Genomic DNA, 21,087 nt, shown 5'->3' on the forward strand with positions numbered 1-21,087 from the left:
TACCAGTATATCAGGGTTCTCAAAATTATTTAAAAATATTAAATTGTATTGTACCAGTTTGGTCTACCAGTGTTCACTTTTTTTGGTTATCCCATCTTTGTAATGCTGGTCTTTAACTGCTGGTAAGTATAGAAAGGGATTTTGACAATACTAAATTGCTGCATTTTTTTTTCACTTTTATTGTGGATTTTTACTTTATGTTTATGATTTTATTATTTTTGTCAGAAACTTTTATCATGTTTGGCACAATCACTGATAAACTTTAAGAAATCTTTTAAAGTACATGTCTGACTTTTAAATTTTCTAATTTGAAATGTCTGATGACTTCCTTTTTTTATTAAGGCTGCAAGGTGTGACTGTTGTAAATCTCAAGGAACACTTAAAGAGAGAGTGCAGTGGCGTGGAGAAATGAAACATTTCTGTGATCAACACTGCTTACTCCGTTTCTATTGTCAGCAAAATGAGCCCAACATGACAACTCAGAAAGGACCTGAAAACTTACATTATGGTATGTAATAATTTAGGTAATAACTTGAAAAACCTGTATAGTAGTGTTTAGTTTCTTAGATCTGAATTTTATTCATGATAGTGAATAGTTGATTTTGGATATAGTTTAAAGGCAACTTCCATAGTTTGGGTGGAAGTGCCCCATATATGATGTTTCTGTAGATGGATTTTTTTTTATTCTCTTTTAAAAATTTAGTGCTTGTTGAAAAAAAGGGCAATTTTAAATGAAGAACATTTTAGTAAATGGTATGTGCCGGGAGTAGTTGGGAGTAACAGTGAAAACCTTTTAGGAGTTGTGACTTAATTAAGAGTTAAGCATAAGAAAATAGTAATGACCCCCCAAAATGAGTATTTTCTGAGGACAAAAATGGGAAAAGAGTTCCACTTATTTAGCTTTGTATTTTAGCTCTCAAATTTGATAATCTTTACTTAAAAGAGCTTACAATGTTTTCTTCATTAACTGTTTTAAAAAATCAGTACTATTTAATGAGAAATACAGATTTAGAACATTCTGAAGAAAGTGATACTTGTCTTATTTTAAATTTGTTTGTTTTTAGATCAGGGTTGTCAGACGTCCCGAACCAAAATGACAGTAAGTATTGCTTAAGTAAAGTGTTAGATTGATTTTTGTAATGTGGGCATAAATTAACCGTCCAGTTTGATCATAATAAAAGATTTTTACTTTCCTCCATTGGGACAGTTGAAGTATTTAGGTGAATTATCTAGTATTAAAACAGATAGTTTGATATATGCTAAGGAATATAAAGGTGAATAGGAGATAGACATATTTAAATAAAATAGAATTGAAGTTCCTATCACCTTATTTTTTTTTTTTAAGATTTTTTTTATTTATTCATTTGAGAGAGAGATTGAGCATGAGCATGAGTCGGTGGGGTGGGGGGGAGGAGTAGAGATACAAGCCACATGGGGCTCATTGTATCTGTTCCTGGTGACTGTGAAAAAGCTTCAGAACAGTTGAGTAGAAGGTTGGCAGATAGACACTGATGAAAAGTAGAAGGAATGTGCTAACGGCATGCATAACTATTCAGTAGGGCCAAACTTGAGCACCTTTGGTGGAATCATGGAAAATGAGGTAAAAGGATAGGCTGGGCCAGATTATTAATGGCTTTGCGTTTATGTTTCTCAAATAGGTATCTGAAGGTCTGTGTTGGGGGCCAGGATTTACAAGTTTTTAAATATGAGTAATAATTCTATAACGTGTCCTGTGGGTTTTTTTCTTTAGTCTCTGGTGTAATGCATCACATTTTGCTTTTATGTTAGCATTTGAAGAATTTTTATAGGTTGAAAGTGTCCCTTTATCTGTAATGAATAAAGAGAAGCAGCAACGAATGTTTTGGTACATTTTGAGGCACAGTGAGCCTGTCCTCTTGTAGGTCAAGTAACAATAATCAACAGTGTTGGAATACTGGTATTTCTGGCATCCTTACCAAGGCTTTATAGGAGTCATTTCTTGGCATTATATTAAGTCTCTGAACTAGTTCTTATCCTGGAAAGAAAGAATAAATCAGTGGTTCTTAGGTCTGGCTACACATTTGAATCACCTGGGGAGTTTTCAGAAATTTCCAATGCCTAGGCTCCAACTCAGAAATTCTGTGTTTTTGTAAAGTTCTTCAGATGATTTTAATATGTAACCACAATTTAGAATCATTGACATAGATGAACAATTGGTGATCTACATTATTCTGTTCAGTTTTTATTTTTGATGTTAATAGTTAAGAATCCTAGGTAAGTAAGAGTGCATTCTCCTTTGCTTTCTCCCCCTATATGTCATACCCCCCCCCCCCTTATGGAAATGTATTTAAAATTGGATAATTCAGAAATACTTTAAAGTATTCAGCTGAATTCATCTCATTTTAATACCAGACACTTACCTGTGACTGAAGAATATAAAGATGGTCACTCCATATTTTGTTAACTTTGTGTAGCTGTAAGGCAACTTACAACCTTGTTTCAAATATGTAAGCTTTTGACCAAGGCTTTAAGGCCCACATTCTGTCAGTATAATATCAAATCTTTTTTCCTCACATAGCAACTTGGAACCACATTGTATGACTAGGGGAGGGGTAAGTCAGTGTGCCACTGCAGTTATTGCCTTTTGTCTTATAAAAGCCCTCTCCCATCTTTTCCTTGTAAGCTTTTGAAATTTTTAAATTCCCAGCCTATAAACTTTAAAGGGTGAAAGCTTAGCTGTATAATTTTGGACAAGTCCCTTTACACAAGTTCTTTGTGTGAATTTCTTGTTTTTAAAATGGGATGAAGATAGTGCCTGTTTCAGTGTTATCACATAGTAAGTATTAAATGCATAGTAACTGCTATGTTCCAGACCTCATACAGGCAGTATGTATAGTAGTTTAGAATATAGGCCTTGGTGTTAGGTGAATTTACTTGAATCCTGACCTTAGAACTTTTAGCTTTATCATCTTTCCCGGGTTGTGTAACTTCTTCTTCTTTTTTTTTTTTTTTTTAACATTTTATTTATTTGAGAGAGAGCATGAGAGGGGAGAGGTCGGAGGGAGAAGCAGACTCCCCGAGGAGCTGGGATCCCCAAGCGGGACTCCATCCCAGGACTCTGGGATCATGACCTGAGCCGAAGGCAGTTGCCTAACCAACTGAGCCACCCAGGCGCCCCTGGGGTTGTGTAACTTCTGAGCCTTAGTTTTCTCATCTGTAAAGTAGGAGTGATTAAAAGGCTTACCCTTACCTCTTGTAGTGTTAGGAGAATTAAATAACTCATTTCATAAGTTATGTAAATTTGGTGCTTCATGTAATGTCTTAGTCCATTTGAGCTGCTATAGCAATACCATAGTTGAGGTGGCTTACAAACAAATTATTTCTCACAGTTCTGAGGCTAGGAAGTCTAAAATCAAGTTGCAAGCAGTTAACAGTGTCTGGTGAGGGCCTGCTTCCAGGTTTATAAATAGTCATCTTTTCACTGTCTTCACATGGTGGAAAGGGGTGAGCATCTCTAAGATTTCTTTTTTGAGGGCATTAATCCCATTTATGAGGCCTCTGCTCTCCTGATATAATCTCCATGTATTGGCCACACCTTCAGATACCATCACATTGAGTATTAGATTTCAACATGAATTTTGAGGGGTACACATTGTAGCACATAGTCTCTGGCATGAAGCAAGTACTGAACAGATGGTAGCTTTTGTCATTATAATTTTATTTTGGGCCCTCCTTCAGTATTCTTTATAAATAGACGGAGATCTTGCTTGTTGACAAGCAAAAAAGAAAGTATTATCAAGTGTAGGTCTTCACCAGGTGGCATAGTTTAATTGACATGATGTAATGTTTCTAAATGATAGGAGGTAAAACATCGAGTAATCTACGATATATATGATTTTAGACCCCTTGTTCATATGTGGGGATTCTAGGGTATTTTCCATCTTGGATCAAGCTTACCTAGTCTTAGTATATAGTAGATACTCAATACCGATTTGTTAAATTATTCTTCCCATTTTACAGTTGAGGAAATTGAGACAGAAGTGACTGAGTCACTTGCCCGATGTTACACTTGACTGATTTTACACACAGTTTTAGGCTAAGTTCTCTAGCTCCTTGTTCATAGCTCTTTTACTTAGCTGATTAATAATGTAGTTTGAAATCCTGATGAATCTAGAATAGTACCGGCCCCTTTGCCATATACATTATACAAATAATATATAAATGAGATATCTACCTGAAACAGTCTTAAAAAATTTCCACACCTTTAAATATGCACAGGTAAATTTATTAAACAGTAAGTGCCTTAAGTACAGTTGGTCATCCTTCATATTTGCAAATTTTTACTTATTCTCTAAAATTGTAACCCCTAAATCAATACCCATGGCACTTTCAAAGAAATTTGCAGACATGTACAGGGTGGTGAAAAACGTGAGTCTCCTGAGGCATAGCGCATCTTCTTGTTGAGGTGGAACAAGGCAAGGCTTTCCCTTTTTGTCTCACCTCATCCTATAAGCAGGTGTCCTTTTCATAGTCAATTAGTACCACCTTTTGCATATTTTGTCCTTTTTTTTTTTTTTTTTTTTTTGGTGATTTTGCTTTTAAAAATCCACTGTTAATGCATAGTATTAAAAAGCCCTATCTGATGTTCCTAAACACAGGAAGGCTGCTCTGTGTCTTATGGAGGAAATAATGCCTATTAGGTAAGCTTCATTCAGTTGGCAGTGAGTTTAATGTTTGTGAATCAACAATATGATACACTTAAAAAAGAAATAAGAAATTAACCAGTCTGCAGATGAGGCAACTCCTGAGTACTGAAGTAAATTCTGTAGTACATGGTGAAGCTATGGAAAATAAGGAAGAGTGATTATATTTATGGATTCATGGACTTAGGACTTAAAAAAAAAAAAAAAAGGAACGCCTCTTTATGAAGTTTTCAGCTTATATACAATGTGTATCAGGAAAATGTTAAACTTTTCTTGCCTTCTGCTGGCTAGCTCACACATTTCAAGCAAAATGGTATGAAAAATAATAAACTTGGATACGAGGTGGGTTCTGCTGATCAGGACCAGGATGCTTTGGAAGAATACCAGCTAAGTGTTAACACAGGTAAAAAAGATACACAGTCAAGAAGGTTTTCAGTGCTGATGGGACTGGCTTGCTTTCACAAGATCAGTGGCAAATGAATGTGTAGAATACAAGTGGTCTCCAAAGCCCCTGACTTTAAATCATTTAGAAACCATGCAACCTTGCTATTGTGTGCCAGTGCCAAGGATAACTTCTGTGGACCCTGCCTGGGCATAGAGCCTCAAATCCATGAAAACTCCAGGAAAAAAACTGAAATGTATGCTAGTCTACTGGAGGTGGAACAAAAAAGCATGAATGGTATCTAAAATATTCTGTGATTGGTTCTCCGGTTGCTTTATCCTAGAAGTTGAACATTGTCTCCGCCATGAAAACCTTGCATTTGAAGTTTTTATTACTGGGTAATTTCCGTTGCCTTGAATAATTCAAAAATGCCTGTCTCAGTGTAGTTCTCTTTATGCCCCCCAAAACTCTCTCTCTCATCCAACCCCTCAATCAGGGCATAATTAAAGCTTTTAAGACCTACTTCACGAGAAAGAGTTTGAGGCTCTCAGCATCAACAACAGCAACAAAAACCACACCCTGAGAGATTATTGGAAGTTAGTCATCATCTGTAACATTATTTAGGACAGCATCAAGCAGGCTACCCTGAATAATTGTTGGGAAAATGTTTGACCAGGCTGTATGAAAAATTTCGAAGTTTTTTGAAGGTGTCAAAGTATAAAAAACGTAATGTATATTACACCAAGTAAGTGAAGAAGGCTTTGGGACTGTGTAGGAAGATGTGGAGGAAGTTTGGTAGAGAAGGCAGTAGAGCCCATCGATTTGGCTAGAGGGCCAAAGAAGGTATCAGATTTAGTGATGAAAGTCAGTCCAAGACTCCTCTAACAATGGCCAAAATAATCAGAATACTGGAATGGAATATTCCAATATTCAAAATATTGAAATGGAATTCTGCCTTGGGAAGAATTGTCAGTGGCATGGAAGGATATGACTCTATGCTTGAACAAAGCCTCCAATTTGAGTACTACTGTGGTTACCTCTTTTATAAAGACGCTTAAAACATTAGAGGTGAAAAACCAAGCAGACAAGGCTGACTTATTTTTTTGAAGCCAGTTTGGGAGGCAAAAGCACTGACATATTCAACAAATCATAAAAGCCAAACTCTTGAGGTAGAAACTGCCAGATGTTACCGTGTCCCCCTCTTCTTCTCTTACTAAGTCACTGACTTCTTCCTATTCTGCAGAATAATTGCCATCAACCTTTCCCTTGGTTTTTATGGGCACGCCAAAGGTTGAGAGGTTTAACCACAGTGCACTGCCCCATTGTACATCCTGCATGTCCACTAAGAGTAAGATGTTAACATTTTATAAAATGTACAATGTTTACTCTGTTTTGTCCCCAGAACTTTATTTACATTAGTGTACAATATACAGTATGTGTTAACAGGACTGAGTATTTGTACCATATAGTGTGTGTGTACTGTATCTGTACACATCTGAGTGAAAGAGTTGATAATCTAGTATACTGTGGTACACAAAAATGCTGTAATCAAGTGTTACAAACACGGAGCATAATTATTTGTGACAAATATATATGAAATCGAGTGTTGGAACAGAAATACTGTTATGGATTGATGTGTTGATGAAAGTCTTGTGACCCAAGGCTTGTAGGAACCTAACCTTTTATTTCCTTTGGGAGTAATGGTTCTGTATTCACTGAATTGTTCATGGTTACTGTCTAGACATTAAGTACCCCAAATATTCTATATTCTGTACCTTTTTTCCAGTATCAATAGGTGGTACAGAGAAACCCCTATGTTTAGTCCCTTATAGATAGATCTTTAGCTTATTTTAGATTGATTGTGTGTTGCCCTGGAGGTGGGGGGGTGGTCGGTGTTCTCAACTGCAAATAATGCTGCAGTGTATGTGGTGAAAACATCTTAGAGACTATGATCTAGGACAGGTTTCTGAAATTGCAGTTGCTGGGATATAAAAAATAGTTTGAAGTTTGATAGTATTTATTGTAATTCTTTTTATCTTTTTTTTTTTTTTTAATCTTTTAAAATTTAGTAACATATATAAGGTGTTTATCCAATAGAGGGAACTGGTGTGTTGGCCATAACTAAGAACTTTGTCTTTCTTAAATAAATTTAAAGAACCTAATTATTTTCAAAAAATAGGCTAATATTGTATTTTTTACCTAAAAGTGAAAATTGTCTTATTTAAAAAAAAATATCTACTGAAGGTCACACAGTTCTATAGAATGAATGATTTCTCCTGCTTTGTCAGTAGTTAGGACAGATTCACTTTGATCCTTTCAGGTTAAGACTACAGTAAACATAATATAAACATTATAATAACATAATTTGTTTATAGTCTTAAACTTTTGTGTGTTCGCTCCACATGACCTAGAAACCAGATATTCATTAACACCAGGAAGTAATAAAAATTAGAGGCAAAAATAAAATGTTTCTTTTTGTTTCCTCTGTAGGGTTCAGCACCACCCCCCTCTCCAACACCTAACAAAGAAATGAAGAACAAAGCCGTTCTTTGCAAACCTTTAACAATGACAAAAGCTACTTACTGTAAACCTCATATGCAGACCAAATCTTGTCAGACAGGTAATTTTAGGAAAAAATTAAGTTACATGCTTCCCTATACTTATACCTCTCTTATTGAAAACGCATGCTTTTCTCAAATAGGCTACGGAATGTATCTGTTTAGTCACTTAGTCATTTTCTGTTGATTTTGCTTATCTAAGTTTAGACATTACCTTGAGAATACAGCATATTATTTAATATAATTAATGAAAATCAATCTCTGTTAAAGGCTCAGAGTATATATTATGTCATAAATGAAAAAGCACTTTATCCAAAATTTCCTTGGGGCTGAGATTCCCTCAAGTTACAGTAATCTCTGAAAAATCATCTCTGTAAATGTGACCTGTTGTGTTAACTATTCTGTTTCCTTGTCAGAATGAGATGGTATCATTCAATTATATGTTTTTATGAGATTTAAATGTATTCTAATTGTTTGATTAGGTAAATCTTTTTACAGGGAATATGAGTGGAAAATGATAGGCTGTCTGGATCTGCATAATGTTTCTAAGGGACATTTTCTTTGTATTAAGAAAAAGGCCTAAATTCTGTTTTTCTCTCTTCATTTAAACAGTTACTGTATTTAGTTTTCTTTTTACCCTACCTGATTTTGTGAAAACCAGAAATTTCTCTTAAAAAGGAAACGAGGCACTTAAATTCTTTTGTTACCAAATTGTTTGAACATTGAGTAATTATGTGTGTTACTTAACATTGCTCCGTAAACACATTTTGTATTTTCAGATGATAATTGGAAGACGGAATATGTTCCAGTGCCTATCCCTGTGCCTGTGTATATCCCAGTACCTATGCACATGTACAGTCAGAATATTCCTGTTCCTACTACAGTTCCTGTTCCTGTAAGTTGGATTTTAACTTGATTTATTTATTTTTTTCCCATTTTGGGAGTTTATCAGGCAGTAGGTGGGAGAAGAATGTTGTAATTCCTACCTTAGTGAAGTAGTAGAACAGGGTTTGAGTCGTTGCCTTCACCAGTTAACTTAGGGTTTGGTTGAATCTGTCGATGTTTGCTTTGTGTTTAACAAGTGTATGTTCATCTTTAAAGGTGAAGTTCGGCAAATGTCTTTGTCTGCTTTATGCATATATATATAGTGTTTTATGTTTGAGTTCATTTTAGAGAAAAATATTGGTGAAGTTGTAAGGTTAAAAAAACTGAAACATGGAATAGAATTTCATATGAATTATCATTACATTATTTTGTCCTAAATCACTTGCAGTAAAGACACTGTGCCAGGGCTTGACTATCATAGTCCCCTGGGGGACAGAGGTATCTCAAAAATTATTTTTCTTTAATTTTTATTTCAAAAAGTAGTTGCTTATTTTCTGGACTTTCTTTGTTACAGTTGACAACTTAGTTTTGGTATGTGTTTTTTCCAAAGCTTTTATCCAGTGTGTTATTATAAAGAAGATCATGTGTCAGAATAATTTTTAATCTGGCAAATTACATATATACATACATACATACATATATATATATACATACATACATACATACATCTGGCAAATTACATATATATATACATACATACACACATACATACATATATATACATACATACATACATACATACATACATTTATTTAGTTAGTTAGTTAGTTATGGGAGAGAGTGCAAGGAAGAGCAGGAGGGAGGGGGAGAAAGGCAGAAGGAGAGGGAGAAGGCTCCTTGCTGAGCAGAAAGCCTGATATGGGGCTGGATTCCAGGACCCTGGGACCATGGCCTGAGCTGAGGCAGATGTTTAACCCACTGAGCCACCCAGGCAGTACCCTCTCTCCTGCCGACCCCACCTTTTTTAAGATTTTATTTTTGAGAGGTCTCCACACCCAACATGATGCTCCAACTTAAAATTCAAATATCAAGAGTCCCACACTCCACTGACTGTACCAGCCAGGCACCCCTGGAAAATTATTTTCTAATGTTGAGTAAACCTAACAGTAAATACTTTGGTTAATAGGTGCCGGTTCCTGTTTTTCTGCCTGCCTCATTGGGTAGCAGTGAGAAGATCCCTGCAGTGGCTGAGGAGCTAAAAAGCAAAGTTTCTTCAGATCCTCTTGATACAGAGTTGCTTACAATGACAGATATGATGACTGAAGATGAGGGGAAAACAGAAGCTGCCAACATCAACAGTGAGTTGCAGTATATTTCTGTCATTAAGTGTATCATTGGTTTTCAGTAAGTGTTACAATTATTATAGTATGTTGCCAGGACATATCATTATGTTTCAACTTGATATGGGAGTTGTTGTTAGGGGGGCAAGCATTGCAACAAAAATGTGTTTTTGTATTAAGAGATCAGTACTCTCTCTAGCCACATGCTCTTTTAATGCCATGCCCAGTTTTAAGCAGGAATTTGTATGATTTGTATGTTTCCGATTTTAATTGTGACAGGATTTGACTTATAAGATCAACTCAGTAATTCCTGTTTTAATGTACTAGCTCAGACACAAAAATAACTTATTATTGTTAATAATGATCCGAACTCTTATTTTGTAATGGTTAGCCCCTGTTTTGTTTTGTTGGTTATACTTAATAATTTGCATTATCTACTGGGATTTATCCTATCTTCTGTTAAGGCATGTTTGCCAAATGGCATAGCGTAGGTAAGTTGTAGATGATTCTCTTAAGAGTATTTATTCCTACCCTCACTCCTCAGGTCACACGTAGGGTCCTTTTTAAACCATGAGCTGCCTAGTTCCCATTACCCTAGAGGATAACAGAGACATAACAAATTTTATGTATTTCATAATGTGACAGTGTTTGTGGAGGCCTTTGTTACAAATTAATGTAGTGGGTTGCAACCAGTGGTTTTATTTGTTATTTAATGAAGTGAAATGGGAAATGTTAGGTGAATCTCATCAAAAGGATACTGTTTTGTGAAACTTTTGTTTCCCGTGTCTGTGTCTGTTTGTCTTTCTGTAGCCGATCACCACCTTGAAATGGATAAAATGCGTATTTTACCGTGTATTACCATATAAAAATGTTTGAAAACAACTGATCAAAACAAAACATTAGAAAGCAGTTGTAATTGAATGATATAGAAAACCTAGGTCACAATTCAAAGAGTATTGAAAATCCACCCTCATTAGTTTATTTTTGACAAGAGATTGCTTTTAGAAATACTCTGCCTTCCAGAGTTGGTTTACTATCAAAGCATGCCTATTAACTTTTGAAAAAGGAGAGTCAGAAACCTAAAGGATTAAGTTTCTTTGTCTTCATGATTATTTAACAATTATAAAATTTACAAGTGTTCACATTTCAAGATGGCTATATACCTTATCTTTTTGTGACATATTAATGTATTCTTGTTTTATGTTTACATAAATGACATCCTTTGCCAGATTAAATACAGGTACTGTTAAGGTTCTTCTATTTTGATTTCTAATGATACTGTGAATTGATTACAGGTGTAATTATTGAAACAGACATAATTGGTTCTGATCTCTTGAAGAACTCTGACCCAGAGACACAGTCTAATATGCCTGATGTACCATACGAACCAGATTTGGATATCGAAATAGATTTCCCCAGAGGTACTCAAAATGCTATTTTATTCTTTAAGTGTGAACTACAGTTATGGAATTTAGTTATGATTATTAATCCTTTAATGTTAATGTTCTTGCCTTTACTGCTTATATTTATCTTTTTTTTTTTTTAACTCAAAACTCAACAGTTAATTTCTGAAATAAGGCATGGGATTGAATTGAAGTGACTTAAAGAGAATTTCTTAGAGCCTAAAAAGATACTTTCTCAAAGTAATTTATTATAGAAAACTTTGTAGATAGAGAAAGGGATAAAGAAGTGGTTGTTTCTTTGTTAAAAAATTAAATAAAATGCTGATAGTATTTTTCATAAGACTTTTTGAAAAATTCAGTTCATCTTCAAAGGAAAAAATTATTTGCAGGTCTTTTGTTATAAAAGAAACGTTCTAGTTTTCATTATTTTCTTAATGTATTGATGGCTAATAAGCACACCCAGTAGAACGTAAAGCATTTTATTTTGAGAAAAGATTTGATATGTTGAAACAGATTTGTACTGAGACCATTTAGATCTTAAAATTGAATTTCAGGTTGCAATAGTTTTTCTGATTTTATACATTTCCACGAAAATTTCATGTTATTCATTATACTTATGTTTTCTTTAGGGGTCTAAATAGGGTTTATCAGAACTCATAGACCTTTTCTTTTCACCCTCCCTGCAGCATAGGTTATCTCCATATATAGGTACTTGTTTATATTCTGTGATTAGTTCTTTGTTGGCTGTGTTTATGTATTGTAAACCTGTGTTGTTATATTTGTAAATAAAAATTCTTCTCATTTGATTGCCAGCTGCTGAGGAGCTTGATATGGAAAATGAATTTTTATTACCACCTGTTTTTGGAGAAGAATATGAGGAACAGCCTAGACCTCGATCTAAAAAAAAGGTATGAATTAATAGTATTTTTGCATTAACTACTGTCTCTATAGTGTTAGCTCTTTTTTCTTTAATTTTTTAAAGATTTTATTTATTTTTTTGACAGAGAGAGAGATCACAAGTAGGCAGAGAGGCAGGCAGAGACAGAGAGAGGGGGAAGCAGGCTCCCTCCTGAACAGAGAGCCCGATGCGGGACTTAATCCCCCAGACCCTGGGGCAGAGGCTTTAACCCACTGAGCCACCCAGGTGCCCCATGTAGTGTTAGCTCTTTAGGGGTGGAGCAAGGATATAGTGATCCACAGTTGTGCCTGAGGCTATGGAAAGACTTTTCCCCCCTAGATTTAAAAAGGCTTTAAGAGTTAGTCTTTATTACTTCATTTCTAAGTAATAAAAAAGTCTCAGATTTACTTGTAACTTTACAGAAGACTGTTTTTGCCATTTAATTTTCCTTTATAATTTTATCCTGACAAAAGTTGACATTGTTGCTGAGAAAGTAAACTCAATTCTTGACAAGAAGTAAGGCTATTTTCTAGTGATCTGTTTTTTTCTGCTATTATTTGCAACCTAAAGCAGGATCAAAAGAAAAAATACGACTTTCACAAATTTCCCCACAAAGAAAGAAAAAACTGAAAAAGGAGTGAGTATTTGCAGTAGGATGAAGTTGGTTTCCTGTTTGGTGCCATAAAAAAATTAACTCAAAATGGGTAATAGACCTAAATGTTAGAACTAAAATTACGAAACTCTTAAAACATACGCCCAAATCATTTTACCTTGGGTTAGGCATAGTTCTTCGATACGACACCAAAAGTACAAGAAGTATAAGGAAAAAATAGGTGAATTAGGTGTACCACATCAAAATTTAAAACTTTTATGCAGTAAATAATGCCATCATGACAGCATAAGGAGCTTGAATGGTCATTCTCCATTATTGGAATTACTGGAAAGTTCAATTTCTCCTTACATTAATATTTAGAATCCTTTTCAGATTATTTACTAATTGTGTCTTAGATTTAATTATTTCCTTATCAGTGACTCTCACAGCAGAAGTTAAGATGGTTTTGTTATACAAGATGGTTTATGTAAGAAATATGGCATTCCTGGAGGTATATTTCAAGTAACTATTCTCAGATTCTGGAATACCAATCAGTTCTAAGCATATAAATATATTTCTCTTGATTTGCATTTGTTGAGAGATGGCCTACATAAAGTCATGAAATAATAACAGGTTTTTTTACAAAAAGATTTTACAGTGGTGTTTTACTAATAGGGAGCCAAAAGAAAAGCTGTATCAGGATACCAGTCTCATGATGATAGTTCTGACAATTCAGAATGCACCTTCCCTTTCAAATATACATATGGTGTAAATGCATGGAAACACTGGGTCAAAACTAGGCAACTTGATGAAGATCTTCTGGTATTAGATGAGCTAAAATCTCGTAAGTGTTCTGATTTTGTTTCTTCTACATTGTATTTCAATTCAAGATTTTTGTTATAACTACCTTTACTTTAAAAAAAATGAATATAGCTTACAATATGTTAAGTACATTTAAGTAGCTTTTATTTTACTTTAAAGTATTTATATAGAAAAGAAAAAAAAAGTATTTATATAGTATATAGTTCTTATATAGTATAAATTCTTATATTCTTATATAGTTCTTATATAGTATAAATTAATTTCAGAAAGTTTCTTAATCTTAAGAGTAAATAATAATTACTAATTTTTTCCTCTCTTTTTAGCTAAATCAGTAAAGTTAAAAGAGGATCTGCTCTCTCACACCACAGCTGAGCTTAACTATGGGTTAGCCCATTTTGTCAATGAGATCCGACGGCCAAATGGAGAGAGTTATGCACCTGACAGCATCTATTATCTTTGCCTTGGAATACAGGAGGTTTGTAATTTGATGGCTACGTTTGACTATAATTGGTTGTTGTAGTAGTTTTGGAAAAATGTTAATGTTTCAAGAATATTAAGGGCAGTGTTATGGAACATAGTGATATCTTGACTTGCTAAGGCATGAAAGAATTTACTGTATTTGCAAATACTAGGGTATTATAAAGGATTTTCATAGCTACTTTGTATATAGGTCTTTCTGTTATAATGATGTATGTTTCTAAAAATCCTCAAGTTCTCCAAAACTATTGTACCATAACCAAAAAGAATTTATGTGAGAAATGGAGTTATGGTCAGATGACTCATTGAAACTCCTACACCTTTTGTAATGCATCTAATGAAGCTGTATATTTGTTACCATATATAGTAATTAGGATGGCTTCATTTCCTTTTTAAAATCGCAAATAAATGAATTAACATCTTGGGGTATGACCATATATGTATATATAGATCCATGCTGATATATGTGTAAACAGAAAACTGGGTTCCTTTGCAAATGGGTTCCTGTTTGAATTTCATACTTCTTATGTTCTTAAATTGTTAAATAGGGTATTTACTCAGTAATTCTTCTAAATCATCTTATAAAAGGAGATCATTCTTTGGGTTTTTAGATAAATGTAAACCACATGTCTGTGAATCATGAGTGAGCCTATTTTCCATAATAAACATAAAGATCAACTTGTAATTCTGAACAAATTGTTTGGGTTTGAGTCCAGGATCTTGCTTGACATCCTGTGTTATTTTTTGCTGTGGTAGATGATAGAAGATAGAGGGTTTTTTTTGGTGTGGTGGCTTTTCTTTTTTTTTCCTTTTAATGTAGAGTTTTGTTTATAGGCCCAGAATTTAATGATGTACTGCTAACAGTGAGTAGAATATGAAATAGATTACTCAGAAAATTAGAATTGTCTTAATTGTATTTTACTTACGTTTTCTTTAGGATAGAAATTTGCTCAAGATTATATAAGTGGTAAAGGGGAAATAACACATGGTTATAAATTACTATCTGTTCAAAGGCCATCACATATTTTACAATAACAACCTAAATATATAGTAGATTTTCCTTTTTTTTATTCTTTATAGATTTATATGTACTTTGAGCCACATGTTTAGATGGCCATTCCAAATGCTCAAACTCCTGAAAACTAAAGATTTTACCCTTTAGCTTTTCACATAAACTAATTTGACAAATAAAACACAACTTGAAGAGTTGTGAAGTTACTACTTCTTATTACACTTTGTTTGATTATCCATAGAATATTAATGGTCTAATTCACTAAAGGATTGCTAATGTTTCTAAACAAATACAGTGTACTTCCTTAGAATACTCTAGGATTCTAATGTAAGCATATACATGCCCTGTATTTCCTCTGTAAAATTCAAAAAATTAAGAATTCTAAAACATTAGGACTCCATGGTTCTAACTCAGCATTTGTAGACCTATATGTTTCCCCCTTTTTAATTAAACCTCCTAGTAAAAAAGAATAAAAATAGCAGGTGCTAGGTATAGGTGAAAACATCTCAGTAAGAATCAGAATAAGTTATTTATTACATATAAATCCTCTTCAGAGAAATAGGATCTGGGTCTTACTCTTAGTGTCTTGTACCATGCAGCCCGTATGGTAGGCACTCATTGACCTGTATAATTGTCAACAACTAGTACACAATAGACCTGTCTATCTAGTCACTATTTTTTTTTTTTAAAGATTTATTTATTTATTTGACAGACAGAGATCACAAGTAGGCAGAGAGGCAGACAGAGAGAGAGGAAGAAGCAGGCTCCCTGCTGAGCAGAGAGCCCGATGTGGGGCTCGATCCCAGGACCCTGGGATCATGACCTGAGCCGAAAGCAGAGGCTTTAACCCACTGAGCCACCCAGGCACCCCTCGAATCACTATTTTTATATCCTTTGGAAAAATACCTAGTAGTGCAGTTGCTAGGTTTTAGGGTAGTTCTATTTTTAACTTTTGGAGGATCCTGCATTACTGTTTTCCAGAGTGTCTGTACCACTTTGCTTTCTCAAACTAAGAGGGTTCCCAGACTAAGAGGGTTCCCCTTTCTTCACATCCTTGTCAACGTATGTTGTTTTCTGAGTTGTTCATTTTAGCCATTCTGACAGGTGTGAGGTGGTATCTCATTGTGGTTTTGATTTATGTTTCCCTGATGATGAACGATGTGAATTTTTTCGTGTATCTGTCACCCATTTGTATGTCTTTTTTGGAGAAAAGTCTTTCTTGGCTGGATTAATTGTTCTTTGGTTGTTGAGTTTGACAACTTCTTTATAGATTTTGGATACTACCCTTAATCTGATATATCATTTGCAAATGCCTACTCCCATTCTTTGGGTTCCCTTTTAGGTTTGTTGAATTTTTTCTTTTTCTGTGCAGAATGTTTTATCTTGATGAAGTCCCAGTAGTTCATTTTTGCTTTTGTTTCCCTTGCCTCTGAGATACGTGTCTAGGAAGAAGTTCCTACAGCTGATGTCAGAGACATTGCTGCCATGCTGCCTTCTAGGATTTTGTTGGATTCCTGTATCACATTTAGCTTTCTTCATCCATTTTGAATTTATTTTTTGTGTGGTGTAAGAAAGTTGTCCAGTTTCCTTCTTCTGCTTGTGGGTGTCCAGTTTTCCCAATACCATTTGTTGAAGAGATATGTTTCTGGGTTCTCTGTTTTGTTCCACTGATCTGTAAGTCAATTTTTGTGCCAGTCTCATACTGCCTTGATGACAGCTTTATTTATTTATTTATTTATTTAAAAGATTTTATTTATTTATTTATTTGACAGACAGAGATCACAAGTAGGTAGAGAGGCAGGCAGAGAAAGAGAGAGAGAGAGGAGGAAGCAGGCTCTCTGCGGAGCAGACAGCCCGATGTGGGGCTCGATCCTAGGACACTGGGATCATGACCTGAGCCAAAGGGAGAGGCTTTAACCCACTGAGCCACCCAGGCGCCCCGACAGCTTTATTTTTTTAAAGATTTTATTTATTTGAGAGAGCGGGTGAACATGACCAGTGGGGAGGGGCAGAGGGAGAAGCAGACTCCCCGCTGAGCAGAGAGCCCGATGCAGAACTTGATCCCAGGACTCTGGGATCATGACCTGAACTGACAGCAGACACTTACCCAGCTGAGCCACCCAGGCTCCCCTGATTACAGCTTTAATAGTGAAGCTTGAAATCTAGTTGTGATGCTTTTGGTTTTCTTTTTCAACATTACTTCAGCTATTTGGGGTCTTTTCTGGCTCCATAAGTTTTAGAATTGTTGGTTCCAGCTCTGAGAAAAATTCTGGTTTTTGATAGGGATTGTATGAATGTGTGGATTGCTTTGGGTAGCATAGACATTTTAACAATTCTTGTTTTTCTGATCCATAAACATGGAATGTTTTTCCATTTTTTTGTGTCCTCCTCAATTTCTTTCATAAGCGTTCTACAGTTTTCAGGGTATAGACCTTTTACCTGTTTGGTTAGGCTTATTCCTAGGTATTTTATGGTTTTTTGGTGCACTTGTGATGGGGATCAATTCCTTTGATTTCTCTTTTTGCGGCTTCATTATTGGTGTATAGAAATCTTACAGATTTCTGTGCTTTGATTTTATATCTTGCCACTTTTCTGAATTCCTAGCAATTCTAGCAATTTTTTGGGTGGAGTCTTTCAGGTTTTCTGCAGAGTATCATGTTGTATGTGAGAAGTGAAAGTTTGAGTTCTTCCTTGTTGATTAGGTTGCATTTTATTTCTTTTTCTTGTGTGATTGCTGAGGCTAGAACTTCCAGTATTTTGTTGAACAACTGTGGGCACCCCTGCCATGTTCCTGACCTTAGGGGAAAATCTCTCAGTTTTTTCCCATTGACAAATTTTCATAGATGGCTTTTGTGATATTGAGGTAAGTACCCTCTATCCCTACACTGTGAAGAGTTTTGATCAAGGGTACTATACTTTGTCAAATGCTTTTTCTGCATCTGTTCAGAGTATCATATGATTCTTGTCCTTTTCTTTGATTAATGTAGTATATGACATTGATTTGTGGATATTGAACCAAACTCGTAGCTCATGAATAAATCCTACTTGGTCATGGTGAATATTCCTTTTAATGTACTGTTGGATCCTATTAGCTAGTATTTTGGTGAGTATTTTTGCATCCATGTTTATCAGGGATATTGGTCTGTAATTCTCCTCTTTGGTGGGGTCTTTGTTTTTGAGATCAAGGCAATGCTAGCCTCATAAAATGAGTTTGGAAGTTTTCCTTCCCTTTCTATTTTTTTTTTTTTTTTTAAGATTTTATTTATTTATTTATTTGACAGAGAGAGAGAGAGATCACAAGTAGGCAGAGAGGCAGGCAGAGAGAGTGGAGGAAGCAGGCTCCCTGCTGAGCAGAGATCCCGATGCGGGACTCGATCCCAGCACCCTGAGATCATGACCTGAGCCGAAGGCAGCGGCTTAACCCACTGAGTCACCCAGGCGCCCTCCCTTTCTATTTTTTGGAACAGTTTCAGGAGAATAGGTATTAATTCTTCTTTAAATGATAGAATTCCCCCGGGAAGCCATCTAGCCCTGTGATGGCTAGTATTCAGAATCTATAAAGAACTTTCCTGTTGCTTGGGAGATTTTTTGATTACTGATTCCAATTCTTTGCTGGTTATGGTTCTGTTCTGATTTTCTGTATCTTTTTCAGTTTTGGTAGTTTATATGTTTCTAGGAATTTATCCATTTCTTCCAGATTTCCTAATTTGTTGGTATATAATTGCTCATAATATTCCCTTACGTATATTTTGTTTGTATTTCTATGGTGTTGGTTGTGAGCTTTTCTCTTTCATTTATGATTTTATGCATTTGGATCCCTTCTTTTTTCTTTTTGGTAAGTCTGGCTGAAGGATTTATCAGTTTTGTTAATTCTTTCAAAGAACAAGTTCTAGTTTCATTCATCTGTTTTTGTTTTTGTTTTTTTTTAAGATTTTATTTATTTGACAGAGATCACAAGTAGGCAGAGGCAGGCAGAGAGAGAGAGATAGACAGAGGGAGGGAGGCGGGCTCCCTGCGGAGCAGAGAGCCCAACGTAGGGCTTGATCCCAGGACCCTAGGATCATGACCCGAGCCGAAGGCAGAGGCTTTAACCCACTGAGCCACCGAGGCGCCCCAATCGTTCATCTGTTCTACCGTTCTTTTGATTACTCTTTCATTTATTTCTGCTCTGATCTCTGTTATTTCCCTTCTGCTGGATTTAGGTTTTATTTGCTGTTCTTTTTCTTGCTCCTTTAGGTATAAGGTTAGGAGGTTGTATATTTGAGACTTTTCTTGCTTCTTGAGAAAGGCCTATATTGCTATATCCTTCCCTCTTAGGACCACCTTTGCTGCCTCCCAAAGGTTTGGGACTGTGGTGTTTTCAGTTTCATTTGCTTCCATTTTTTTTTTAATTGTTCTTTAATTTCGTGGTGTACCTATTCATTCTTTAATAGGAAGTTCTTTAATTTCCATGTATTTGTGCTCTTTACAAATATTTTCTTATAATTGACTTCAAGTTTCATAGCATTGTGGTCTGAAAGTATGCATGGTGTGATCTCTGTCTTTTTGTACTTGCTGAGACCTGATATGTGACACCCAGTATGTGATCTCTTCTGGAGAATCTGTTCCATGTGCACTCAAGAAGAATGTGTATTCTCCTTCTCTAGGATGAAATGTTATGAATATATCTGTAAAGTCCATCTGGTCCATTTAGTCATTTAAAGCCCTTTTTTCCCATTGGTCTGCTTAGGTTATCTGTCCATTGCTGTGAGTGGGGTGTTAAAGTCTCCTACTGTTACTATATTAGTATCGTTGAGTTCTTTATTATTCATTTTCTTTAATAATGTTTTTTAAGATTTTATTTATTTAACAGAGAGATCACAAGTAGGCAAGAGGCAGAGAGAGAACGGGGGAAGTAGGCTCCCTGCTGAGCAGAGAGCCTGATGCGGGGCTCGATCCTGGTACCCTGAGACCATGACCTGAGCTGAAGGTTGAGGTTTAACCCACTGAGCCACCCAGGCACCCTGTTATTAATTGTTTCATATATTCAGCTGCTCCCAAATTGGGGGCATACATATTTGTAGTTGTTAGATCTTCTTGTTGAATGAACCCCTTTATTATGCTATAGTGTCTTTTTTCATCTCTTATGGTTTAAAATCTAGTTTGTCTGATATATAGGAATATAGGAATGGCTACTCCAGCTTTTTTTTTTTTTTTTAAAGATTTTATTTATTTATTTGACAGACAGAGATCATAAGTAGGCGGAGAGACAGACAGAGAGAGGGAAGCAGGCTCCCTGCCGAGCAAAGAGCCTGATATGGGGCTTGATCCCAGAACTCTGGGATCATGACCTGAGCCACCCAGATGACCCATCCAGCTTTTTTTTTTTGATGTCCATTAACATGATAAATGGTTCTCTAGCCCCTCACTTTCAGTCTGGAGCTGTCTTTTGGTTAAAATGACTGACTCTTTTATAATGCTTACAAGAGATGGGTCTTGTTTTTTAATCTATTCTGATGTCCTGTGTCTTTTTATTGGAGCATTTATTTCATTTGCATTCAGAGTAATTATCAAAAGATATGCATGTAGTGCCATTGTATTACATGTAAAGTCCTTGTTCCTATAGATTGACTCTGTTCCTTTCTAGTCTTTGTTACTTTTGGTCTCTCTTTCCCACTCAAAAGGTCCCCTTTAATATTTCTTGCATAGCTGGTTTAGTGGCCACAAACTCCTTTAGTTTTTGTTTGTCTTGGAAACTCTTTCTCTCTCCTCCTATTTTGAATGTTAGCCTTGCTAGATAAAGTATTCTTGGCTGCATGTTTTCCCCATTTAACAGGTTGACTATGTATTGCCACTGCTTTCTGGCGTGATAGGTCTCTGTTGATAGGCATGCTTTAGCCTTATGTGTCTACCTTTATAGGTTAAGGATCTTTTTTTCCCTAGCTGCTTTTAGACTTATATCTTTATCTTTATATTTTGCAAGTTTCACAGTGATATGTCGTGATGTTGATTTTGTTTTTGTTGATTTTGAGGGGAATCTGCTGTGCCTCTTGGACTTGAATGCCTATTTCCATACCCAGATTAGGGAAGTTCTCAGGTATAATTTGTTCAAATAAA

The 21,087-nt window shown here is 35.5% G+C and overlaps 1 protein-coding gene across 14 annotated transcripts in view; it reads left to right on the forward strand.

The window, feature by feature from the left end:
- Positions 1-21,087, forward strand: part of ZMYM2 (zinc finger MYM-type containing 2) — a 115,314-nt gene that overhangs the window by 79,158 nt on the left and 15,069 nt on the right. For all 14 annotated transcript variants that reach the window (XR_014303623.1, XR_014303624.1, XM_082701641.1 and 11 more), the window contains 9 exons: positions 343-508; positions 1,065-1,099; positions 7,555-7,684; positions 8,402-8,517; positions 9,634-9,805; positions 11,083-11,208; positions 12,004-12,098; positions 13,356-13,524; positions 13,826-13,977. Coding sequence is in view for 12 of the 14 variants with exons in the window: in XM_082701641.1 (XP_082557767.1) it covers positions 343-508; positions 1,065-1,099; positions 7,555-7,684; positions 8,402-8,517; positions 9,634-9,805; positions 11,083-11,208; positions 12,004-12,098; positions 13,356-13,524; positions 13,826-13,977 (1,161 nt within the window). In the remaining 2 variants the exon portion in view is untranslated. The remainder of the gene's footprint in view (positions 1-342; positions 509-1,064; positions 1,100-7,554; positions 7,685-8,401; positions 8,518-9,633; positions 9,806-11,082; positions 11,209-12,003; positions 12,099-13,355; positions 13,525-13,825; positions 13,978-21,087) is intronic.

The sequence above is a fragment of the Mustela nivalis genome (assembly GCF_964662115.1).
Source record: "Mustela nivalis genome assembly, chromosome: 15".
NCBI lineage: Eukaryota > Metazoa > Chordata > Mammalia > Carnivora > Mustelidae > Mustela > Mustela nivalis.